The sequence below is a fragment of the Balaenoptera acutorostrata genome, chromosome 11 (genome assembly GCF_949987535.1).
Source record: "Balaenoptera acutorostrata chromosome 11, mBalAcu1.1, whole genome shotgun sequence".
Taxonomy (NCBI): Eukaryota; Metazoa; Chordata; class Mammalia; order Artiodactyla; family Balaenopteridae; genus Balaenoptera; species Balaenoptera acutorostrata.
The window spans coordinates 5,791,227-5,814,208 of record NC_080074.1 but is presented as its reverse complement, the minus strand read 5'-3'; the positions used below and the strand labels follow the sequence as shown (position 1 = coordinate 5,814,208).

At 41.1% G+C, this 22,982-nt stretch overlaps 1 protein-coding gene across 1 annotated transcript in view; it reads right to left on the bottom strand.

Moving 5' to 3' along the window:
* Window positions 1–22,982, bottom strand: part of EFCAB6 (EF-hand calcium binding domain 6) — a 252,542-nt gene that overhangs the window by 209,177 nt on the left and 20,383 nt on the right. The window contains exons 3-5 of the mRNA XM_057555849.1: window positions 15,725–15,870; window positions 13,867–14,426; window positions 7,073–7,284 (exon numbers count right to left, since the gene is read on the bottom strand). Of these exons, the coding sequence (XP_057411832.1) occupies window positions 7,073–7,162 (90 nt within the window). The 5' untranslated portion in view covers window positions 7,163–7,284; window positions 13,867–14,426; window positions 15,725–15,870. The remainder of the gene's footprint in view (window positions 1–7,072; window positions 7,285–13,866; window positions 14,427–15,724; window positions 15,871–22,982) is intronic.

Here is a 22,982-nt window from a genome sequence, read left to right as displayed (position 1 = left end):
GACATCATTGGGTCAAGTAGGTTAATATGGACTGTAGGTTAAATTAAAGTATTATTATCTCAATGTTTAGTTTACTGAAGTTGTTAACTGTACTGTGATTATGTAAGAGAATAGTTCTTATGCTTAAGGAAATACACACTGAAGTATTTAGAATTAAAGAACCATTAATATAAGCAACATCCTCTTAAACGGTTCAGAAAAAAATTATGTACACATTGTGTATTTCATATATATTGTTTGCATATATATATGAATGAAAGATCACAGGAGAAGTAAACGAGGCTAAATGTTCACAACTGTCAAATCTGGGTAAAGGGTATATGGCTACTGTTTGTACCACTCTTATCCTTACAAATTTTCTGGAGGTTTGAAATTACGTTTAAATAAAAAGTCAAATTTTTTTAAAAGTAAAAATAATTATTTCCCCCAAAAAGCATTATGAAATTAAAATTAACATAAATATATAATCAATATAAATATATTTTATTAAGCTTCATGCAAATACACAAAGTACAATTTCTCATACAGCTGAATGGCTCCCATACATCTGAATGGCTCCCAAGCCTATACAACCAAGTTTGATATTTACTTAGCCCTTAAAGTTCCAGCCTCAAAGCCTAGCACGGTTATCTCAGTCTTCCCCAAAGGACAAATTTCTCCTTGCTATTTAAAACATGTATAACTAGGAAATGGGCCCAGAGGGAGAGTGGCTCACAGGGTGGGCCTTTGTGAAGCCTTTTCCTGGAAAGGACACCCAGGACTGGGATTTCTGATAGGGCATTTTTTAGTAGATATAATTTGGATAGACACTTCAAAGGTTCCCTAGTTTTACAGAAGAAGGGCAAGAACAGATTAAACGTGCAGTTTCCCAGACTGGATGCCCTCCTGGTCTTGGTAGTGACAAGAGTTAACATGGAAGGGAAGAAACTTACATTTGCAGAGCTCATACTTTATAAATGGGTACAGGCACTGCTCTTGGTTTTAACTCATTTAGCCCCAAACTACCTTCTGAGGAGGTTGAAATTTTCCACATTTCACAGAGCAGAGGTGTGACCTCCCTGCATGGCACTGCCATTACGTCATTTAGTCACAGAAATCTGTGACTCCAGAGCCCAAGTTCATCTCACTGCACTAACCACCCTGCCTTAAAATCCACCAATCTATTGAAGCTGGGACTTCCCTGGTAGCACAGTGGTTAAGAATCCACCTGCCAATGCAGGAGACACGGGTTCGATCCCTGGTCCAGGAAGATCCCACATGCCATGGAGCAACTAAGCCTGTGCACCACAACTACTGAGCCTGCGCTCTAGAGCCTGCGAGCCACATACTGAGCCCGCATGCTGCAACTACTGAAGCCCGTGCATCTAGAGCCCGTGCTCTGCAACAAGAGAAGCCACTGCAATGAGAAGTCCGCTCACCGCAATGAAGAGTAGCCCCTGCTCGCCACAACTAGAGAAAGCCCGCGTGCAGCAACAAAGACCCAACGCAGCCAAAAATAAATAATAAATAAATAAAATTTTTTAAAAATCTATTGAAGCTTTTGTCACATTTCATATTGCTACTTATGGTCTAATGCAAATTCTAATGTGGCAGATACACATTTGCAATGACTGGTCTCCAAAACTAAGTGCTTAGACAATCCAAATCGCCTCTCCAGTATTTGCTATTCTGGCAAAAATGTTGGAGAATCAAAACCGTCCACTGATGAATCACTGAAAGCAATTCTTAGACTGGGGCTGGGGGAGTGTAGTTTGTAAATCCACATCCAGTATGTTGATAAGTACCTTCAAAGACTTCTCTTTCCCCAACCCAGCACAACCACCAGGACCAGAAGGGAACTTAGTTTTCCTTCTCTGGAATCTATTTACCAGTTCAACTTCTTTTAAAATGTTTATATTAATATTCAGAAACTGAAGCCACATTTTAAAAAAATTCGTATTACTATTAATGAAACTAAGGTAACAGGGCAGGTTACAAGCAATGCCTCCTCATCACTCTTGCCCTGATCAATCATCAAAACTCCCTGACGTTCAAACATTCTTGACATGGTTCTTGAAATAAAATTAAAGCTAAAGTAAATTCACTATAACTGGAAAATTCTTTTCTAATTTTAAGGGTGACATTCCCATGAAATATTTTACCTGTTTTACATATTTCTAGCTAGGCTTATATTAACTATTGAAAAAGAAAGTTTGTATCACCACATGGATTAGTCATTAAAAGGTCTAGAAAAGGGACACACACTGTGAACTCCAGGGATTAAGAAGAGAAGCCCTGCCCTTCATTCCCAATGAACTTGGCCTCCTGAAAAGGCACCACACTCCAGTCTCCTTGGTTTATACAGGAGGGTCACAGGAGCTCAAGGTTCTAGAAAAACGTCCTGATTATAAGCTAGACTATCAGAACCTGTTTTTTAAAGTCTCTGAAGTTCTACAGTTCTCAGTGACTTCTTTTAAAAACAGATGTAGGTTTTAAAAAACGGATACACATTTCACATTTTCTGTACTTTTCCTCTTCTTGCATAGCTGATTAGCTTGGGAAGGCTGTCAAAATTTTAAATTAAGATTAGATCATGAATATAGGGAGACAGCAGCAGGAAATAATATTTTAACTTTCCATTTGGTATAAAGAAAGGAACAGTTAAATCAAGGTCATGAGGAAACTGATGTGATATTTGTGAGGACAAAGGTTCTTTAAAAGCAAGAGAACATTACCATATGACACAGCAATTCCACTCCTAGGTATGTACCCGAGAGAAGTGAAAACATATGTCCACATAAAAATTTGTACATGAAATTTCACAGCAGCATTGTTCACAAAAGCCAAAATGTGTAAATTACCCAAAGATCCATCAACTGATGAAAAAGTGTGGTGTATCCATGCAGTGGAATATTATTCAGCCATAATGAGGAATGAAATACTGATTCATGCTATAACACGGATGTTTAGCATAACTAAACATTATGCTTAGTGAAAGAAGCCAGTCACAAAAGATCATATATTGTATTATTGCATTTTATGAACTGTCCAGAATAGGCAATCTATTGTGACTTAAGGTATCAATAGATTAATGGATGTCTGGGATTAATTAATTAATTAATTAATGTCCCCTGGGGAAGGGGAGTGGGGAGTGACTGCTAATGAATACAAAGTTTCTTTTGGGGGTGATAAAATGTTCTGGAATTAGATGGTGGTGATGGTTGCACAACTCTGTGAATATATTTAAAATGCAGGTACAATAAAAGGTGATACGTAAAAGAATCAATATATACTATTTGTGAAATGCTGGAAGTGAATAAAGCGGAAACATTTTTTAAAAGAAGAAGAGAAAAGCTCTTTGTCTTTCCTCCCCTTCCCTCCTTCCGTGTCTGTTCCCTCACAATTCAGTCCTACAGTCGCTAGATGGGGCAGACAAAAGTGGCGTCTGCAACATGGGGGAACCGTGGTCCAGAGCACGGTCGGAGGAAGAGGGCATCCATCTGGGGGTGGAGGTGCTGGACATGGGAGATGAGTCACATGCCAGGGAGGCTGATCAAAAAAGTGAATATACTCAGAACACAGAAGCCAAGTGGCTCATTGTCTGAAATGGTAGTTACAAATATAGAAAGTGAGAAAATTACAATGAACCCTGAGGTACTGGGTTAGAATTGGTGGTATTGGTGTGAGCTCATGGTTTTCAATATATAGATTGATATAGAAATACATGTAGATGTAAATGTATGTAAATGTGTATATATGTTTATATATGGAATATATCCCCTCGGGCTCTGCCCACTTAGAGGGCCTGGAGCAATGAGCAGCTCTGGTATATTCAGATCCCAGATTCTGGATACCCTGTTCCATTAAAAGGAACCAGAGCTCTTTGGAGAAATGGATGATTCTGGGACCGAGGCAAGGGAAGTACAGATGAGTTTATAATATCTTGTACCAGAAAGTAAGGAAGTGCTCAAAGAATGATGGGGACATGTCAAAAGGACACAGAAACCAGCATGAAGGGGCTCCTACTGGCTATATTAGGGACAATTGAAACATCAAAATAAATAATGAAAGTAATGGATCATAACCCACTTAGTAAAACAGGAAATCTTGAGTCCCTGCAAACGTATAAACAATAAATGAATACATGAAAGACTGGTGAGGAATGGCATATCTACATAGTTTCAAAGTTTCTCCCACAAAATGCTTATTAATTGCAAAGTGGATAAAGAGCACTCCACCATGAAAAAGACAGATGGGTCTGGTAGATTCCACCTTAATCAAGTGACTGCAGTGAACATCAGCCGTAATGGGACAGACTGAAATCACCTGTAAGCTCATAAAAGCATTGAGAAGAGCACAGTATCATTTCTGTGACATTCCTGCCAAAGATGCAAGCCTGAATCTAGTTGTCAGGAAACATCCGATAACTCAAGTCATGGACACTCTACAAAATAACAGGTCTGCAATCTTCAAAGTGTTATGGTCCTCAAGACTAAGGAAAGACTGAAGAAGTGTTCTAGGCTACAGGAGACTTGCCAAATGCACTGCATGATTGTGACCTGGGGCCTGGGGCTGAGACGGCTGACATGAGTTGACATTACTGTCCTTACCATGACGGCTGGATTGCGGGTGTATAGGACAGGGCTCTGGTTTTAAGGAAACATACACTGAAACATTTGAGGTAATGCAGCAGCTTACCCCCAAATGGCTTACGAAAGAGAAAATTGTTCTTTGCACTATACTTCCAACTTGTCTGTGACTTTGTGATTGCTTTTTTAAAAACAATAAAGCAGAAGAAGTTCTGGCAGAGAAAGCTCTCAAAAGACTAACCTCCCACAGACAACATCCATAAACTCTGTCGAAATACAAAAAATAACTCTCTAAAGGTTCTGAAGAGTGAAAAAAAGCAGGCAGATTTTGGAGGAATTTAAAACTTTAGAAGAAGGGACAGGTACGGAGGGAGTTTCCTGTTCTCAGTGGCTTTGAACCTAAGATCAGGCCACAGTCAGTGCCCAGCACAAAGCAGGTAAACCCCGCCCCCTAAAAAAACCCACTGTCTTTCTGGCCTGAAGAGCCAGCACACTGAACCCAAAGCAACCACAACCATTAAAAATGTGAGAGGAATCTGAAAGAGGAGGAGCACCGCTTTCTGTGTACACACTCCGTCCACCTTTCCAGCTGGCGCATGAACCACGTGTGTGTAGGTCAGGCTCAAGAGTCCCAGCAAAAGACCAACAAGCTGAATCAAGATATGAACGACTGCCCACTGCAGGTGAGAGAGAATTTGCAAGTTAATTGCCTGCCAAAGCAAAAGTATCAAAAGTCTCGGAGGAATATAACAGAATCCAGAGTCTCCACAGCACAGCATTCGTGACGTTTAGCACTGCACTGTTTAATGAACAGCCAGAGCCGTATGTGACTCCTGAGCACTGTAAACGTGGCTAGGGTAACTGATGAACTGAACTGTTTGTTAAATTTAATGGTAATTAATTTAAATTCTAAAATTAACTCCACTTTGGGAAAACTTTTAAGTTTGGAATGACTGGGTATATGAATCTAATATTTCAACAGCAAATTTTATGAAATCTAAATACAGATAAAGTATTTCCAATGGAAATTTAGTGTCAGCATTGAGGTCTTCTGTAAGTGTAAAGTACATACCAGGCTCTGTAGACTTAGTACACAGAAAAGAATGTAAAATATCTTATTACCAATTTTAAATAGTGATTACATGTTGAAATGAGATAATATTTTGGATATATTTATTTGGTCAAATACAAATATTATTAAAATTAATTTCACCTATTTATTTTCATTTTTGTAATGTAGCTACTAGAAAATTTAAAATTATTTATGTGACTCACATTATATTTCTATTGAATAGCACTAGTCTGGGACATTATCCAAATATGCTCAAAAATGAAGAAACAGAGAACTGTGACCCTTCTCAAAGAAAAAAAAAAAATCAAAGCAGGCCAACCCTGAGATGATCCAGATGTTAGAATTACCAGATAAGGACTTTTAAGCAGCTATTTTAACTACGCTCAACGTAGTCAAAAGAAATATGCTCATAATTGAAAGAAAAACCAAGAAATCTAAGCAGATAAATAGAAATTATAAAAAAGAACCAAATGAAAATTCTAGAACTGAAAAATACAATGTCTAAAATTAAAAATTCACTGAATGGACTTCGTAGCAGAATGGAGATGCTAAGAAAGAGTCAGTGAATTTGAAGACACATCAATGGAAATTATGCAATCTGAAAGACAGACAGGAAAAATATTTTATAAAATGAACAGAGCCTCGGGGGTCTGGAGGACAATACCAAAATGTCTGAGAGAGCAGAGGAAGAGGTAGAAAAAAATATTTGAAGAAATAATAGCCGAAAACTGTCTGATTGCTCTGCATTGGGTTGAGCATACAGTAGATGCTCAATAACCACTTCAGATAAGAACAAACGCAAATACTAAGTTTCAAAGTACATGTTGACCAAATACTCTTTATATGGAAGCCTTAAAAAATAAACTAATATGACTATAATAGTGCTACACACAAAATATGACCCAAGCACATGATAACTGTCCCACACCTGCCAGAATTTCATTGAATTGTGACAAACAAAACTCTATTTGGGGGCTTCCCTGGTGGCGCAGTGGTTGGAAGTCTGCCTGCCGATGCGGGGGACGCGGGTTCGAGCCCTGGTCTGGGAGGATCCCGCATGCCACGGAACAACTGGGCCTGTGAGCCACAATTACTGAGCCTGCGCGTCTGGAGCCTGTGCTCCACAACAAGAGAGGCCGCGATAGTGAGAGGCCCGCGCACCGCGATGAAGAGTGGCCCCCACTTGCCACAACTGGAGAAAGCCCTCGCACAGAAACGAGGACCCAACACAGCCAAAAATAAATAAATAAATAAATAAATAAAAGAATGCCTACAACTCAAACAAAAAAATACAAATTAAAAAACAAAACAAAACAAAACAAAAAGCTCCATTTGGGACAGTAGGGGAAAGCCAGACGAGGTTACATGCTCCTGTAATATACTGCATCCCCTCCTCCATACTGGGTGATTCTGAGTCTTTTCCGCACTGTACCTGAGCCAGCACATCTTGAAACTGTTCTCTCGTGAGAGGCAGCAGGAAGGTTGTGATGACTCTTCGCAGTTCATTCTTTGTCACCGTCATGTTGTTACTGATGTCGAGCAGGTGAAAGGCTTTCTTCAACTCATCTCCTTTATCAGTAATTTTTTGAAATAAAATCCGTTTAACATCTAAGGACGACAGTATTGGATTTGCAACAGCTGTGGCTGTAAAAGAGAGACAGCTATTTATTAAACGCTCTTAAAGCTAAGACAATAAAAAGCATTTCACTGTGTACTAGAATCCAACAAACTTCTAAACAGTATTTCTTCTACTATATCTAGGTTTACAAGTAGATGACCCACAATGGCAAATCTGCAGTCATTTGTTGCACCTCTGAAATTTACATTTCAATCAATATAAAATAATAGTAATAACATTAGAAAAAAAAAAGCAAAGATAATCTTCCCTATAAAGGACCTATGTCACTACAAGTGAAAAACATGGATATTGAAATAAAACTTAGTTAAGAATCAATTTTGTCTCAAATAAATCTTCAAAATATCATATTCACTTTTCATCCCCTTGCCAATTTTTGAGGGAAAAACATGTAATTCTTAAATCTACAACCTTTTCCTTTCAAAGACAAGGAAGAGGTGAGAATCCCTGGATACTAAAGGATAATGAAGAATGTTTAGTTCTCTAATGAGCTTGCAGGGCGCCTGCACTTCCTGGTGGGGAAAGGGGTCCAGCTGTAGTGCTTTAGGTCCCAGAGTCCCCGTGTCACCAAAGGGCAGCTGACACCCGACAAACACAGTAACTACAAATTAACTCATGGCGCCCATCAGTATCATAAACATGAAGACTGATTAGTCCCTTTCGATATTTTATAACCTACTAGGTAAAGAGGAGACTAAGAACCATGGCAGCTTGGTAAATCTCTTATTAATATATCTATTAATGAGATTGCAAAGGCTTGGTGACCATAGTTCATGTAGTACCTCTGTCTTACATAGTAAATTCTGGACACGTTAAATGTCTCGAACATTGCCTCGTTTTTTGTCAAACTGTTCACAGCAGAAGCTAGGGGAGGATGGCTCTAGTTATTTCCCTTTAAATGAGAATTTCTTATCAAACTATGGAAGCTTCCTGGCATGAGGACAGTGACGGCTTTAGTCTTGGGGTGACCTGGGCCAGATGATGGATTCAAAGCGCCAACGTGGACCTTCCCAGAGGCAGTGAGGGATCTGCTCACAGCTGTAGGATGGCTGAGCTGCCTTCCATTTGAGGCGGTAACAGAGAACATACCAGCGTCCACACCTGCCGTGAAGACCTTACGGGTCCTAACCTCAGGAGAAGCAGCGTGGCGGGTCCTGGGGACCACCTCCATCCTTCCAGGGGCTGTGCTGGCCGTCACTGATACCCACCTTCCCTGATGCTTGCTCACCGTGCACACACGGGGCCTGTGCCCAGTGCTGGGGATGGCTCAGCTCACGATGCCCACGGCCTCCCCCAGGGAGGGGATTACTTAACTGGGATACACTGGAGATCCAGAACATAGAGTGGTTGGTTTGGGGTGACAGGATGAGGGTCTCAGGAAAATCTTCTTAGAGGACAGAGTGACACTTCCACTGCAATGTTGTGTTCCCTGAGAGCGAGAGGGGCTGCAAGTGGGGCTGCTGTGGAGGACAGCCAGGAGGGGACACGCAGAGCGGGCACCAGCCAGGAGAGGAGACTGGGAAAGTCAGCAGGAGCCAAGGCACGCGGTCCTGTCCTCTGGCTTTGTGCTCTGGTTAGGGGATGCTACAGCGGGATTGTCATTGAGAGGATAACACAACCCAATTTTCATTCTTAAACTTCACTCTGGTATCACATGGGAGAGAAACAGAAAGGCGAGGAGAGTGACGGTATAAGAGAAGCTGGGTAATTAGAGCCAGCTCAGACAGGTCTTAAGTGAGGTCCACACTAATGTGATGGTCGGCGAGTGAAAAGCCGGGATGAAGAAAAGAGATGTTAAAATAGAGGCGGAAGAGTCTACAGAACCTTCTGATTTGACGTGTTGGGTAAGGCAGAAGAGGATGAATAAAGTTCATGTACCTGGAGCGGGTGGCTGGGTGAGCGGTGAGAAAGCAAACATGGACGACGTGGCCGATGGGATCTCCCAAGATGGCCACAGCAAGATCCCCACCACACGTGCTTCTCTTACGATATCGTGTTAACTCTCTGCCCATCAAAAAGTGGGGCGTATGTTCCTTCCCCTTAAATCCGGATGAGTCGGTGACTAGAGCAGAATTGACACTACGTGATTTCCAAGACACAGTCACAGAAAGTACTACAGCTTCTGTCTGGTCCTGAGATGCTCACCCAGTCCCCATGCTGTGAGGAGGTCAAGGAGTCACACAGAGAAGCCACGTGTAGGTGGTTGGCCAACAGCCCCAACTGAGCTTCCAGCCAAGAGCCAGCACCAACTGCTGGCCATTCGAGGGAGCCAGCCTCCAAGGGGTTCCAGCCCCAGATGTCAAGTCGCCCCCAGCCTTGGCACCTCTCCCTCTGACGCGCACAGAGCAGAGACAAGCCATGCCTGGGACCCGCTTATATTGCAGATCTGTCAACAAAATACACGATTGTTGCGATTTCAAGCCTCTATGTTTGGTGGTGTTTGTCCATAGCAATGGACACCTGGAACAGAAGAGAAAAGTTGGCGGGAAAGCGAATGAGCTCCGTTTGGGGTATCTAAGTGGGAATGTCCATTTGAAAACTGAACACATAAATCTAGAGGTCAGAGAGGGTGGGGCTGGGATGCGGGCGTGAGAACTGGCTGTGTGGGAGCCTTAGGGAAGCAGGCAGGGAGAGAAGAGAGCCTTTCCAAACACTGACTTTTAAGGGTGTGGAATTTCATTTATTCAAAAAATATTTCTGAGCATCTGTCATACTTCAGCCACTGCTCTAGGCACTGAAGGTACTGCCGTGAATGAGACAGGAAGCTCTGCTCTTGGAAAGCTTAGACTCTGGAGGGGGAAGCAAAACAAGAAACAGACAAATGAGTGATGAGGTAACGGTAGATAGTGCCAAGTGCCGCAAAGGCAGCAGCACAAACCAACGAGGTGGGGGGCAGCCGGGGAGCTTAGGGCGGGGGTCACGACGGAGCTGCTGTTTGTTACGGGTGGCGTTTCGGGATGTGGAACCAGATGTTCACCCAGGAGAAGACAGACAGGCAGAAGAGGCCTGGGCACAGAGCCTGGGCGAGGAGGGACTTAAATCTCCCACAAGAACTCCAAGGATGCTTGGTGTGCAGGAGTGGCTGCCTGCATCCCTCTGCGGTTCTGACTGTCGCTTCGAACCCCAGAAGCAGCTGATTCACATGGCGGAGCCGCAGGGCTCCACATCAGCTGGTGAAGAGGATTTCTCCCTCTGCCCACCCAGCCTGGAATTCCTCCTCCTGCAGCCAGCGTCACAGAGGGACCCCTTTATGTCTTTATGTCTCCATCTTGAAATCTTTTTTTCAGACTTCTCATGCGCATTTTCTGTTGCTTTCCAAGCAGCCCCATCTTGGCAATCAATAATTCTAATTTTGAAGTATCAGAAATATTGCTTTGAAACTATTTGAGTTCACTTGAGGGCAGACTTTTTATTTCACAAGCCTAATGCAACTTCTGGAATTTAAAATGAAAGCGGTAGCCAAACTTGCACAACCTGCTGGTGGAAGTACTAATTGATATGATCTCTCTGGAGGGGAATTTGACAAAATTTTCTACATCCGTTTAGGATACAGAAAGTCACAGCAGATTGTCATTCTGACCCTGGCAATGAGAACAAGTAGGACAAGCTAAAAAAAGAGAGGGGTTTGAAACCCACCAAAGAACTGAGGGTACAAATAAACTAAACTCCAGAAAGGATGAGCCACTCCTCAGAGAGAAAACACCCATGACTCCTTTCATCCTTGCAGAGCCTTGGGAAGAGAAGCAGATTCACTCTACACACGGGTATGGAGAAAACAAGCAATTACTTAGTAGCCACGTGGACCGATCCCATGGATTTGCATCCCAAGAGCCTCAGTCACAGAGCGAGTCTGCACCCGTCCCCTTGGGCCTTCACACGTTGCACAGGAAGCACCCCAAAGCTGGGAGCGAGGTGGGAGAGCTGTGTGATATGCCCCGAGGGATGCAGGGTCTTCCCTAAGTGTCAGGCAGCTGCTCACCATGCCTGAGTACCGACCAGCGGCAAACCCCTCTGAAGCGTACGGGGCCCTCACTGAGTGCACGTCAGCAGCCCACTGCAATTGCAGGCAGGGCGGCAGGGCGGAGGGCGACCTCCTAAGGTGCGCGAAGCTAGCAGCTGAGCTGGAGGACAAAGAGACTCCCCAGAAACCCTTCAAAAGTGGCAGGAGGGCTGGAAAGCAGAGGGCCTGCCACAGGATGCCAAGCTGGCAGCCGGACTGAGAAGCAGAGGTGGCTGGAGTCTCAGCAGCGCTCAGATCGCAAGGCCTGTTGACGGGAAGCATTTGAAACAAGGGGCCACGTGAATCTAACCAAAACTGCAACCAAATCCAGACACAGCTCAACTGAGAAATTAAACTGAGCCAGCCCACCTCACCAGAAGCCTGAACAGAAGGGGTACTCCTTCTTCTGGTGGTAAATATGATTTACTTCTGTCTCTACTCTTTTTTACACAAATGTCTGGTGTTAAATCCTTTTAAAATTGCAAGACAAGTAAACAAAGAAAAGGTGACCTGATCAAGAGCAAAAAAGAATCACCCGAAGACCCACAGAGAGAACAGATGTAGAAACAATCAGGTATTTAAACCAAGAAGGACAAATATGTTAAAGAGATTAAGGGAAAACTGACAAAATGCTGAACACTAGGGAATTTCAGCAGAGAAGTGGAAACTATTTTTTTAAAGCACATGAAAAAGCTAGAAATTAAAAATACAATATCAAAGCGAAGAGCTCATTTAATTTGTTTAACAGCAAAACTGTACACAGTAGAAGAAAGGACTAGTGAATAGAAAGTCAGGTCAACAGAAATTATTCAGATTGAAACATAAACATAAAGCAAAAAACATCTTAAAAGGAAACAGGGTGTCTAATATCTGTGGCTCACAGATTCACCCATGAATTGTGCTTTCTTTAATATGAGTTATATAAGTACATGTCTACAGGTGTGTGTGCATGCATGACATGCATGAGAGACAGGCCAGCCAAACACTTAATGGTGACCAACTCTGGAGAGAAAAGGGGTGCTAGGAGACATTATATATGTATGTATATAATTTTTATTTAAATATATTTGTTTTCTATATATATAATTTTTATTTAGAAAAGAAAAAAATAATTCAGTACTTTCAAAAAAACGTAAATTAAAGGCAAATGACAAATGAAAAAAGATACTGATGGCACATAAGGCAGATAAAGGATTAATATTTTTAATACAGAGAGCTCATACAAATAACTAAAAAGACCAACCCACAGTGGGTAAATGGGCAAAGGACATGAACAGGGAGCTGACAAAAGAAAGACATAAACCTGATGAACTTGACAATCAAAGTTAACCTCACCATTAGAGAAATGCAGATTAAAATCACAACAGAATATTGTTTATGCATATCAAATGGACAAAATGTAAGAGATAATATTCTGTGTTAGGATATTCAGAAACAAGTACTTTTATTTTTTTTTTAACATCTTTATTGGAGTATAATTGCTTTACAATGGTGTGTCAGTTTCTGCTTTATAACAAAGTGAATCAGTTATACATATACATATGGTCCCACCTCTCTTCTCTCTTGCATCTCCCTCCTTCCCACCCTCCCTATCCCACACCTCTAGGTGGTCACAAAGCACAAAGCTGATCTCCCTGTAGCTAGTAGATAGCTAGATAGCTAGATAGCTAGTAGCTATCTACTTTACGTTTGGTAGTGTATATATGTCCATGCCACTCTCTCTCTTTGTCACATCTTACCCTTCCCCCTCCCCATATCCTCAAGTCCATTCTCTAGTAGGTCTGTGTCTTTATTCCCGTCTTGCCACTAGGTTCTTCATGACCTTTTTTTTTTTTCCTTAGATTCCATATATATGTGTTAGCATACTGTATTTGTTTTTCTCTTTCTGACTTACTTCACTCTGTATGACAGACTCTAACTCCATCCACCTCATTACAAATACCTCCATTTCATTTCTTTTTATGGCTGAGTAATATTCCATTGTATATATGTGCCACATCTTCTTTATCCATTCATCCGATGATGGACACTTAGGTTGCTTCCATGTCCTGGCTATCGTAAAGAGAGCTGCAATGAACATTTTGGTACATGACTCTTTTTGAATTATGGTTTTCTCAGGGTATATGCCCAGTAGTGGGATTGCTGGGTCGTATGGTAGTTCTATTTTTAGTTTTTTAAGGAACCTCCATACTGTTCTCCATAGTGGCTGTATCAATTTACATTCCCACCAACAGTGCAAGAGTGTTCCCTTTTCTCCACACCCTCTCCAGCATTTATTGAGAAACAAGTACTTTTAAATATTACTTGTGGGGATGTGCAGTACAAGCTTCCAAAAGGCAACTCGGTGGTGCTCACGAGCCTTAAGAGTGTGGATGCCCTTTAATCCAGTAATCCCACTTCACTCCATTCTTCTTTGTACTGTCAGAAAGCTAGTTAAACTAAGATACACCCAAAGTATACTCTAGGCGTGGAGCTATTGAGCTGGAAGAGATTTATTATGGATGACAACTGTTTGTGTTGGAAATTGCCAGTTATCCCTCAACATCCATTCTCCCCTCTTTCCTGAGATTTGGACAGACACATGGCCCACCTGAAATAGTCTCTCTGGTAGATGCCTGTGGCCTCTCACTGATGCAGGTGAGCACAGGTGGTGAGTGTGACCTGTGACTAGAATGTCTTTCTTCCGGTCCATCCTTTCACTACGTCCCTCTGAGTCCTTCCGGTTCCTCAGGCTGTGCACTCACAGTGCTTTGTACGTGCTTCTGGACCGGCACTGGTATTGTTCTGCTGGAATTCCTCCTCTCCCTCTCCAGACTGTGGTATCCTCCAGGGCAGACCCTCTACTGGACCCGTCTCTTTATCCTCCGTCCGTGTGACAGTTCTTGTCACATATTAGGGCTCAGAAAATGTTTGTGAAGGAAGGGAGAGAGGGAGGAATGAACAAATGAAAAGACACATTTTTGGGAAATTATAATGTCAAATTTTATTGCTTTAAAACTGAGTGATCGGGACTTCCCTGGTGGCGCAGTGGTTGAGAATCTGCCTGCCAATGCAGGGGACACAGGTTCGAGTCCTGGTCTGGGAAGATCCCACATGCCGCAGAGCAACTGGGCCCGTGAGCCACAACTACTGAGCCTGCGCGTCTGGAGCCTGTGCTCGGCAACAAGAGAGGCCACGATAGTGAGAGGTCCACGCACCACGATGAAGAGTGGACCCCACTTGCCACAACTAGAGAAAGCCCTCGCACAGAAACGAAGACCCAACACAGCCATGAATAAATAAATAAATAAATAAAAATTAAAAAACAAAAAAGGAAATGAGGAAGCTTCTGCTTCCTGCCATGAAAAAAAAAAAAAAACTGAGTGATCCAAATCAATTAAAATTTTACGTCCACACAAAAATCTGCATGCAAATGTCTATAGCAGCTTTATTCATAATTGCCAAGGCATGAGAGCAACCAAGATGTCCTTCAGTAGTGAATAAACTGTTGTACATCCATACAAGAGAATATTATTCAGAGAAAAAAAGAAATGAACTATCACATCATGAAAAGACATGAAGGAGCCTTAAGTGCATACTGCTAAGTGAAAGAAGCCAATCTGAAAATGCTACGGACTGTATGATTCCAACTAAATGACATTCTGAAAAAGGCAAAACTACAGAGACAGTAAGAAGACCAATGGTTGCCTGAGATTGCGGGGGGGGAGGGATGAATAGGCAGAGCACAGAGGATTCTCAGGGCAGTGAAACTACTCTGTATGAAGCAGTAACAGTAGACACATGTCATTATACATTTATCAAAACCCAAAGAACGTACAACACAAAGATTGTGAACTCTAATAATGTGTCAATAATGGCTCATCAATTCTAATGAATGTACCACACTAATGCCAATGCTGGTAATAAAGGAAACTGGGGATGGGGAGTAAAGAGGTGTATGGGAATTCTCTGTACTTTAGCTCAGTTTTTCTGTAAACCTAAAACTACTCAGGGAGTTCCCTGGCGGTCCAGTGGTTAGAACTCGGCACTCTCACTGCCGTGGCCCAGGTTCTATCCCTGGTCAGGGAACTAAGATCCCACAAGCCACACAGTGTGGCCAAAAAAAAAAAAAAAACTACTCAAAAAATATAGTCTATTAATTAAGAAAAAACTGAGGAGTGAGGCAGTATACTAGATAACATAGTAGTTAATTCCATGGATCCTGGAATCACACTGTCTGGGTACAAATCCCAACCCTGCTACCTAAAAGCTATGCAACTTTTGGGCAAGTGGCTTGATAAACCTGTATCTCAGATTCCCCATAAAGAAAACTGGGACAATAACAGAATTTATTTCACAGCTTTACTGTGAGGATTAAATGTCATGTGAGGCCTTTGTACAGAGTCTAGTACATACTAAACATACATAATGATATCTACTGTTAGTATCATTTGCTCAGGAATACTCACATGAAGAAGGTCTGAACATATGTTGGAAACCATTCCTTGAATACACTCTACATGGTGAAGAGTGGGGTCTTAAATGCGTGAATTTTTGTGTGTGAGGATACAAAGTATGCCAATCTGGCACAACCGCCATTTTGCACGTTAAATCCCTGTGATATAAAAAAAAAAAAAAATAGGTTACATTATCTTCAAGCACATCCTAAAAATGTGGCCAACCTCCTATCTATTCCTTTTCTGAGAGGGCAGCTGGAGACTGTAAAAATGCCGCTAGTCATGACCTTCTTGCCAATGTTTCAAAGACTATTCTTAAAGGGAACACAGAATTGTGATTTTAGACTCACTTTTATAGCAGATCCAATAATCTTCAAAAATGGGACAACAAAGAGGCATTTGGATAGGAAAACCCACCTGCACCTCAACTACCAGTGACTCATTTCTTGGGGGGGTGGACAGCAGGGGTGGAAAGTTTGGGTACTCTGAGCTCTCTTGAAGTGCCTCACTGAACATCCAACACACAAGTCAGAGGCACAGCTGGGGAAAACAGCACCAAAAATGGTGGAGTAAGGACCTCTGAAAATCACCTCCAAAAAAGTAATGAGAACACTGGCAAAAACTGTCAGAATCAGCTGTTTCAGAACTCTGGAAATTAACCAAAGGTTTGCAGCAATCTGGGGAGTGCTTACTCATGAGAGATGCCAGAATCTCAGAATGAACACCAAGTTTTACGGCATTTTAACTTCCCCTATTCCCATCTCCCCTCACCCCCAAATCTGCAATAGCCTTGAAACCAACATCCTACAATCAGAGTGAAAACCCAGCAGACTGCCAGTCACTGGAAGGGAAAGAACAGGGTTGAAACTCCTTCAAAGCCCCATTATCAGAAAATTTTCATTATATGACTTACCTGATGGCCCCCTGAAATACCCCTCTCACAAGGCTGTCTTTATTTGAACTGATTCAGAGCTTGCCCAGTGAGAACAAGCTATTGTCAAAAGGCATTTGTTGAAAAAAATTCAGGGGCAATTGTTTAAAATTTTAACTGCCTGAGCGGGTGGATAACAGACAGAGCAAATAATAGCCTAACCAAAAAGCTTAAACCGAAAAGCTGGGGAGTGAGACGTCCGTAGGGGCTTTGAGAAGCTCCCACATATTCCTGGGAATCTAGAAGGCTGTGCACACGTCCAGGGCTATGTGCTTGCCTAGGAAGGACCTGAGAAGGCCCTAAGCTCCCAGCTCTGGCTGACCTTGAGGCTCTGCACAAGCAGGAGGTGGAGGTTGAGGCTGTAAACTGCCTGGCTGAGTGTTGACAGAATGCTCCAACACACACCAAGAGCCCCTCGGCAAAGACTGGAAGACCGTTGTGTCCAGGCGTTTAAGGAAACCTCTGTCCCATCACACAATGACCAATAAGCTAACCAGTCAGGGACTTCAGTGGCCACACGTGACAAACAATACAGACCTTACAAAGTTAGTATAGAAAAGTCACTAAACAAACAAAACACGGAAAGGAGGGAGAATATGATTTTGAGAATTGCCACATTCTTAAAATGTCTAGTTTTCAACAAAAATTTTATGAGACATGCAACAAAAAAAAAGTACGGCCCACACATACCTCTATCTTCAGAAACCATACAAGCAAGAAAAGAGTGGAATGAAACATTTAAACTGTCAAAAGGAAAAAAAAACCCCCACCAACCTAGAATTCTGTATCCAGCAAAATAGCCTTCAGATTTAAAGACAAATAAAGACTTGATCATACAAACAAAAATTGAGGAAATGTCATCAGCAGACCTGCTTGTAAGCAGACCTGCTTGTAAGAATTACTAAAATAACTTCTTCAGAGAGAAGAACAAATCATATGGTTCAGAAACTCAGACCTACATAAAGAAAGAAAGAGCATTAGAGAAAGAATAAATGAAGGCAAAATAAACATATATGCACCTAATAACAGAGCCCCAATATACATGAAGTAAAAACTGGTGAACTGAAAGGAGAAACAGACACTTCAACAATAACAGCTGGAGACTTCAGTGCTCACTTTCAGTACGGACACAACAATTAGCCAGAAGATTAACAAGGAAACAGAACACTTGAACAACACTTTAAACCAATTAGACCTAACAGACATCTATAGAACACTCCACCCAACAACAGTAGAATACACCTTCTTCTCAAGTGGACGTGGAACATTCTCCAGGATAGACCATTTGTTAGGCCATAACACAAGTCTCAATAAATTTAAAAGGACTGAAAATATCAAAGTATGTTCTCCAACCCCACGGGAATGAAATTAGAAATAAGTATCAAAAAAATGAGGTAATTCGCAAATATGTGGAAATTAAACAACACACTCTTAAATAACCAATGAGAAATTAGCAAATACTTTTAGATGAATGAAAATGAAGGCACAACATACCAGAACTTATGGGATGCAGCTAAAGCAGTGCTTAGGGTAAAAATTATAGCTGTAAATGTCTATATTAAAAAGGAAAATTTCAAATTAATAGTTTAACCTTCTTCCTCAAGAAACTAGAAAAATAAGAGTAAACTAACCCCAAAGTGAGGAGAATGAAGGAAATAATAAAGGTTAGAGCAGAAATAAATAAAATCAAATTTAGAAAAACAATAGAGAAAGCCAACAAAATTAAAAGTTAGCTCTTTAAAAGATCAGCAAACTGCCAAATTTTTAGCTAGACAGACCAGGAAAAAGTGAGAAACACTCAAATTACTAAAATCAAGAATGAAAGAGAAGACATTACTATTGACCTCACCAAAAAAAGAATTCTAAGGGAATACTATGAACAATTAATTGTATGCCAACAAATTAGATAACCTACATGAAATGGAAAATTCTTTAAAAAATGCAAGCTACTGAACCTGACTAAAAAGGAAACAGAAAATCTGAATAGACCTAAAACAAAAGACTGAATTAGCAGTCAAAAAACTTCTTGCAAAAAAACCCAGGACCAGATGGGTTCGCTGGTGAATTCTACCGAGTATTTAAAGAAGAATAATTAAAACCAATTCTTCAAAAACTCTTCCAAAAAACAGAAAAGGAGAGAACACTTCCCAACACATTCTATGAGGCCAGTAATGACATTGATACCAAAACCAGACAAAGACACCAAAAGAGAAAGCTAAAGGCTAATATTCCTTATGAATATAGGAAATATCCTCAACAAAGCACAAACATACTGAATCCAGCAACATTAAAAAGAATTAGACATCATGACCAAGTGAGATTTATCCCAGGAACGCAAGAATGGCTGAACATAGGTGGTCACAAGGCACCGAGCTGATCTCCCTGTGCTATGCGGCTGCTTCCCACTAGCTATCTAGTCTACCAAATGTAAATTAGATAGCTAGTGGGAAGCAGATGCATAGCACAGGGAGATCAGCTCGGTGCTTTGTGACCACCTAGAGGGGTGGGATAGGGAGGGTGGAAGGGAGATGCAAGAGGGAGGGGATATGGGGATATATGTATACATATAGCTGATTCACTTTGTTATACAGCAGAAACTAACATGACATTGTAAAGCAATTATACTCCAATAAAGATGTTAAAAAAATAAAAAATTAAATTAAAATACATGCCCCTAAAAAAAAAATGAATATAATACACACATTAATAGAATCAAGAAAAAACACACGACCAACTCAACTGATGCAGAAAAAGCATTTCACAAAATCCTACACCCTTTCACGATAAAAACACTCAACAAACTAGAAATAGAAGGGAACTTCCTTGACTTGACAAAGGGCATCAGTGAAAACCAATAGCTAACATCATACGTAATGATAAAAAAATAAAGGATAAAAGTTTTCCCCTAAGATCAGGAACAAGACAAGGATGTCTATTCAACATTGTACTGCAGGTTCTAGCCAGGGCAACTAGGCAAGAAAATAAATAAAAGGTATCCAGATTGGAGACTAATAAGTAAAACTATCTCTATTTGCTGATAATATGACTTTGTACGTATAAAATCCTTGGGAACACACACACAAACACACACAAAAACACACAAACACACACAACTATTAGAAATAATAAACAAGTTCAGTAAGGTGCAGGATACAAGATCAATATAAAAAAATCATTTAAAAATTAAAAATATATATATACAAAAATCAATTGTAGTTCTACACAACTGCAATGAACACACTGAAAATAAAATTAAGAAAACAATTCCATGTACAATAGTATCAAAAAGAATAAAATACTTAAGAATAAACTTAACAAAAAGTACACAATTTGTACACTGAAACTACAAAGTATCACTGAAAAGAAATTAAAGAAGATCTGAATAAATGGAAAGACATCCCATGTTTATGGATAAGATTATAATACTCCTCAAATTAATCGACAGATTCAATTTAATGCTCATCAAAATCTCAGCTGCCTTTTTTGCTGAAATTGACAAGTTTAGCCTAAAATTCATATAGAAATTTAAGAGATTCAGTATAGCCAAAACAATCTTTAAAAAATAAAAACAAAGTTACAGGACTTACACTTCCTGATTTCAAAATTTACTACAAAGCAACAGTAGTCAAGACAGTGTGGTGCTGGTATAAGGACAGACATGCAGATCAATGGGATAGAATGGAGAACCTGGAAACAAACCCTTAAATGTAGCATTAACCGATTTTTGACAAGGGCTGCAAGATCATTCAATGCAGAAAGAATAGTCTTTTCAACAAATGGTGGTGGGACAACTGAATATCCACATGCAAAAGAATGAAACTGGACCCCCACTTCATACCACATAAAAAAATTAACTCAAAATCAACCAAAGACCTAAATTTAAGAACTGAAACTAGAGAGATTGGTTCAAGATGGCAGAGTAGAAGGACGTGCGCTTACTCCCTCTTGCGAGAGCACCAGAATCACAACTAACTGCTGAACAATCATCGACAGGAAGACACTGGAACTCACCAAAAAAGATACCCCACATCCAAAGACAGAGAAGAAGCCACAATGAGATGGTAGGAGGGGCACAATCACAATAAAATCAAATCCCGTAACTGCTGTGTGGGTGATTCACAAACAGGAGAACACTTATACCACAGAAGTCCACCCACTGGAGTGAAGGTTCTGAGCCCCACATCAGGCTTCCCAACCTGGGGGTCTGGCAACGGGAGGAGGAATTCCTAGAGAATCAGACTTTGAAGGCTAGCAGGATTTGATTGCAGGACTTCGACAGGACTGGGGGAAACAGAGACTCCACTCTTGGAGGGCACACACAAAGTAGTGTGCACATTGGGACCAAGGGGAAGGAGCAGTGACCCCATAGGAGACTGAACCAGACCTACCTGCTAGTGTTGGAGGGTCTCCTGCAGAGGCGGGGGGTGGCTGTGGCTCACCGTGAGGACAAGGACACTGGAAGCAGAAGCTCTGGGAAGTACTCCTTGGCGTGAGCCCTCCCAGAGTCTGCCATTAGCCCCATCAAAGAGCCCAGGTAGGCTCCAGTGTTGGGACGCCTCAGGCCAAACAACCAACAGGGAGGGAAGCCAGCCCCACCCATCAGCAGACAAGCAGATTAAAGTTTTACTGAGCTCTGCCCACCAGAGCAACACCCAGCTCTACCCACCACCAGTCCCTCCCATCAGGAAACTTGCACAAGCCTCTTAGATAGCCTCATCCACCAGAGGGCAGATAGCAGAAGCAAGAACTACAATCCTGCAGCCTGTGGAACAAAAACCACACTCACAGAAAGACAGACAAGATAAAAAGGTGAGGGCTATGTACCAGATGACAGAACAAGATAAAACCCCAGAAAACAACTAAATGAAGTGGAGATAGGCAACCTTCCAGAAAAAGAATTCAGAATAATGATAGTGAAGATGATCCAGGACCTCGGAAAAAGAATGGAGGCAAAGATTGAGAAGATGCAAGAAATGTTTAACAAAGACCTAGAAGAATTAAAGAACAAACACCTAGAAGAATTAAACAACAAACAAACAGATATGAACACTGCAATAACTGAAATGAAAAATACAATAGAAGGGATCAATAGCAGAATAACTGAGGCAGAAGAAGAGATAAGTGACCTGGAAGACAGAATGGTGGAATTCACTGGCACAGAACAGAATAAAGAAAAAAGAATGAAAAGAAACGAAGACAGCCTAAGAGACCTCTGGGACAACATTAAATGCAACAACATTTGCATTATAGGGGTCCCAGAAGGAGAAGAGAGAGAGAAAGGACCCGAGAAAATATTTGAAGAGATTATAGTAGAAAACTTCCCTAACATGGGAAAGGAAACAGCCACCCAAGTCCAGGAAGCACAGAGAGTCCCAGGCAGGATAAACCCAAGGAGAAACGCACCGAGACACATAGTAATCAAATTGACAAAAATTAAAGACAAAGAAAAATTATTGAAAGCAGCAAGGGAAAAACGACAAATAATATACAAGGGAACTCCCACAAGGTTAACAGCTGATTTCTCAGCAGAAACTCTACAAGCCAGAAGGGAGTGGCATGATATACTTGAAGTGATGAAAGGGAAGAACCTACAACCAAGATTACTCTACCCGGCAAGGATCTCATTCAGATTCGACAGAGAAATCAAAAGCTTTACAGACAAGCAAAAGCTAAGAGAATTCAGCACCACCAAACCAGCTCTAAAACAAATGCTAAAGGAACTTCTCTAAGTGGGAAACACAAGAGAAGAAAAGGACCTACAAAAACAAACCCATAACAATTTAAAAAATGGTAATAGGAACATACATATCGATAAGTACCTTAAACATGAATAGATTAAATGCTCCAACCAAAAGACACAGGCTTGCTGAATGGATACAAAAACAAGACCCATATATATGCTGTCTACAAGAGACCCACTTCTGACCTAGGGACACATACAGACTGAAAGTGAGGGGATGGAAAAAAGATATTCCATGCAAATGGAAATCAAAAGAAAGCTGGAGTAGCCATACTCATATCAGATAAAACAGACTTTAAAATAAAGAATGTTACAAGAGACAAGGAAGGATACTACATAATGATCAAGGGATCAATCCAAGAAGAAGATATAACAATTATAAATATATATGCACCCAACATAGGAGCACCTCAACGTATAAGGCAACTGCTAACGGCTATAAAAGAGGAAATCGACAGTAATCCAATAATAGTGGGGGACTTTAACACCTCACTTACACCAATGGACAGATGATCCAAACAGAAAGTTAATAAGGAAACACAAGCTTTAAATGACACAACAGACCAGATAGATTTAATTGATATTTATAGGACATTCCA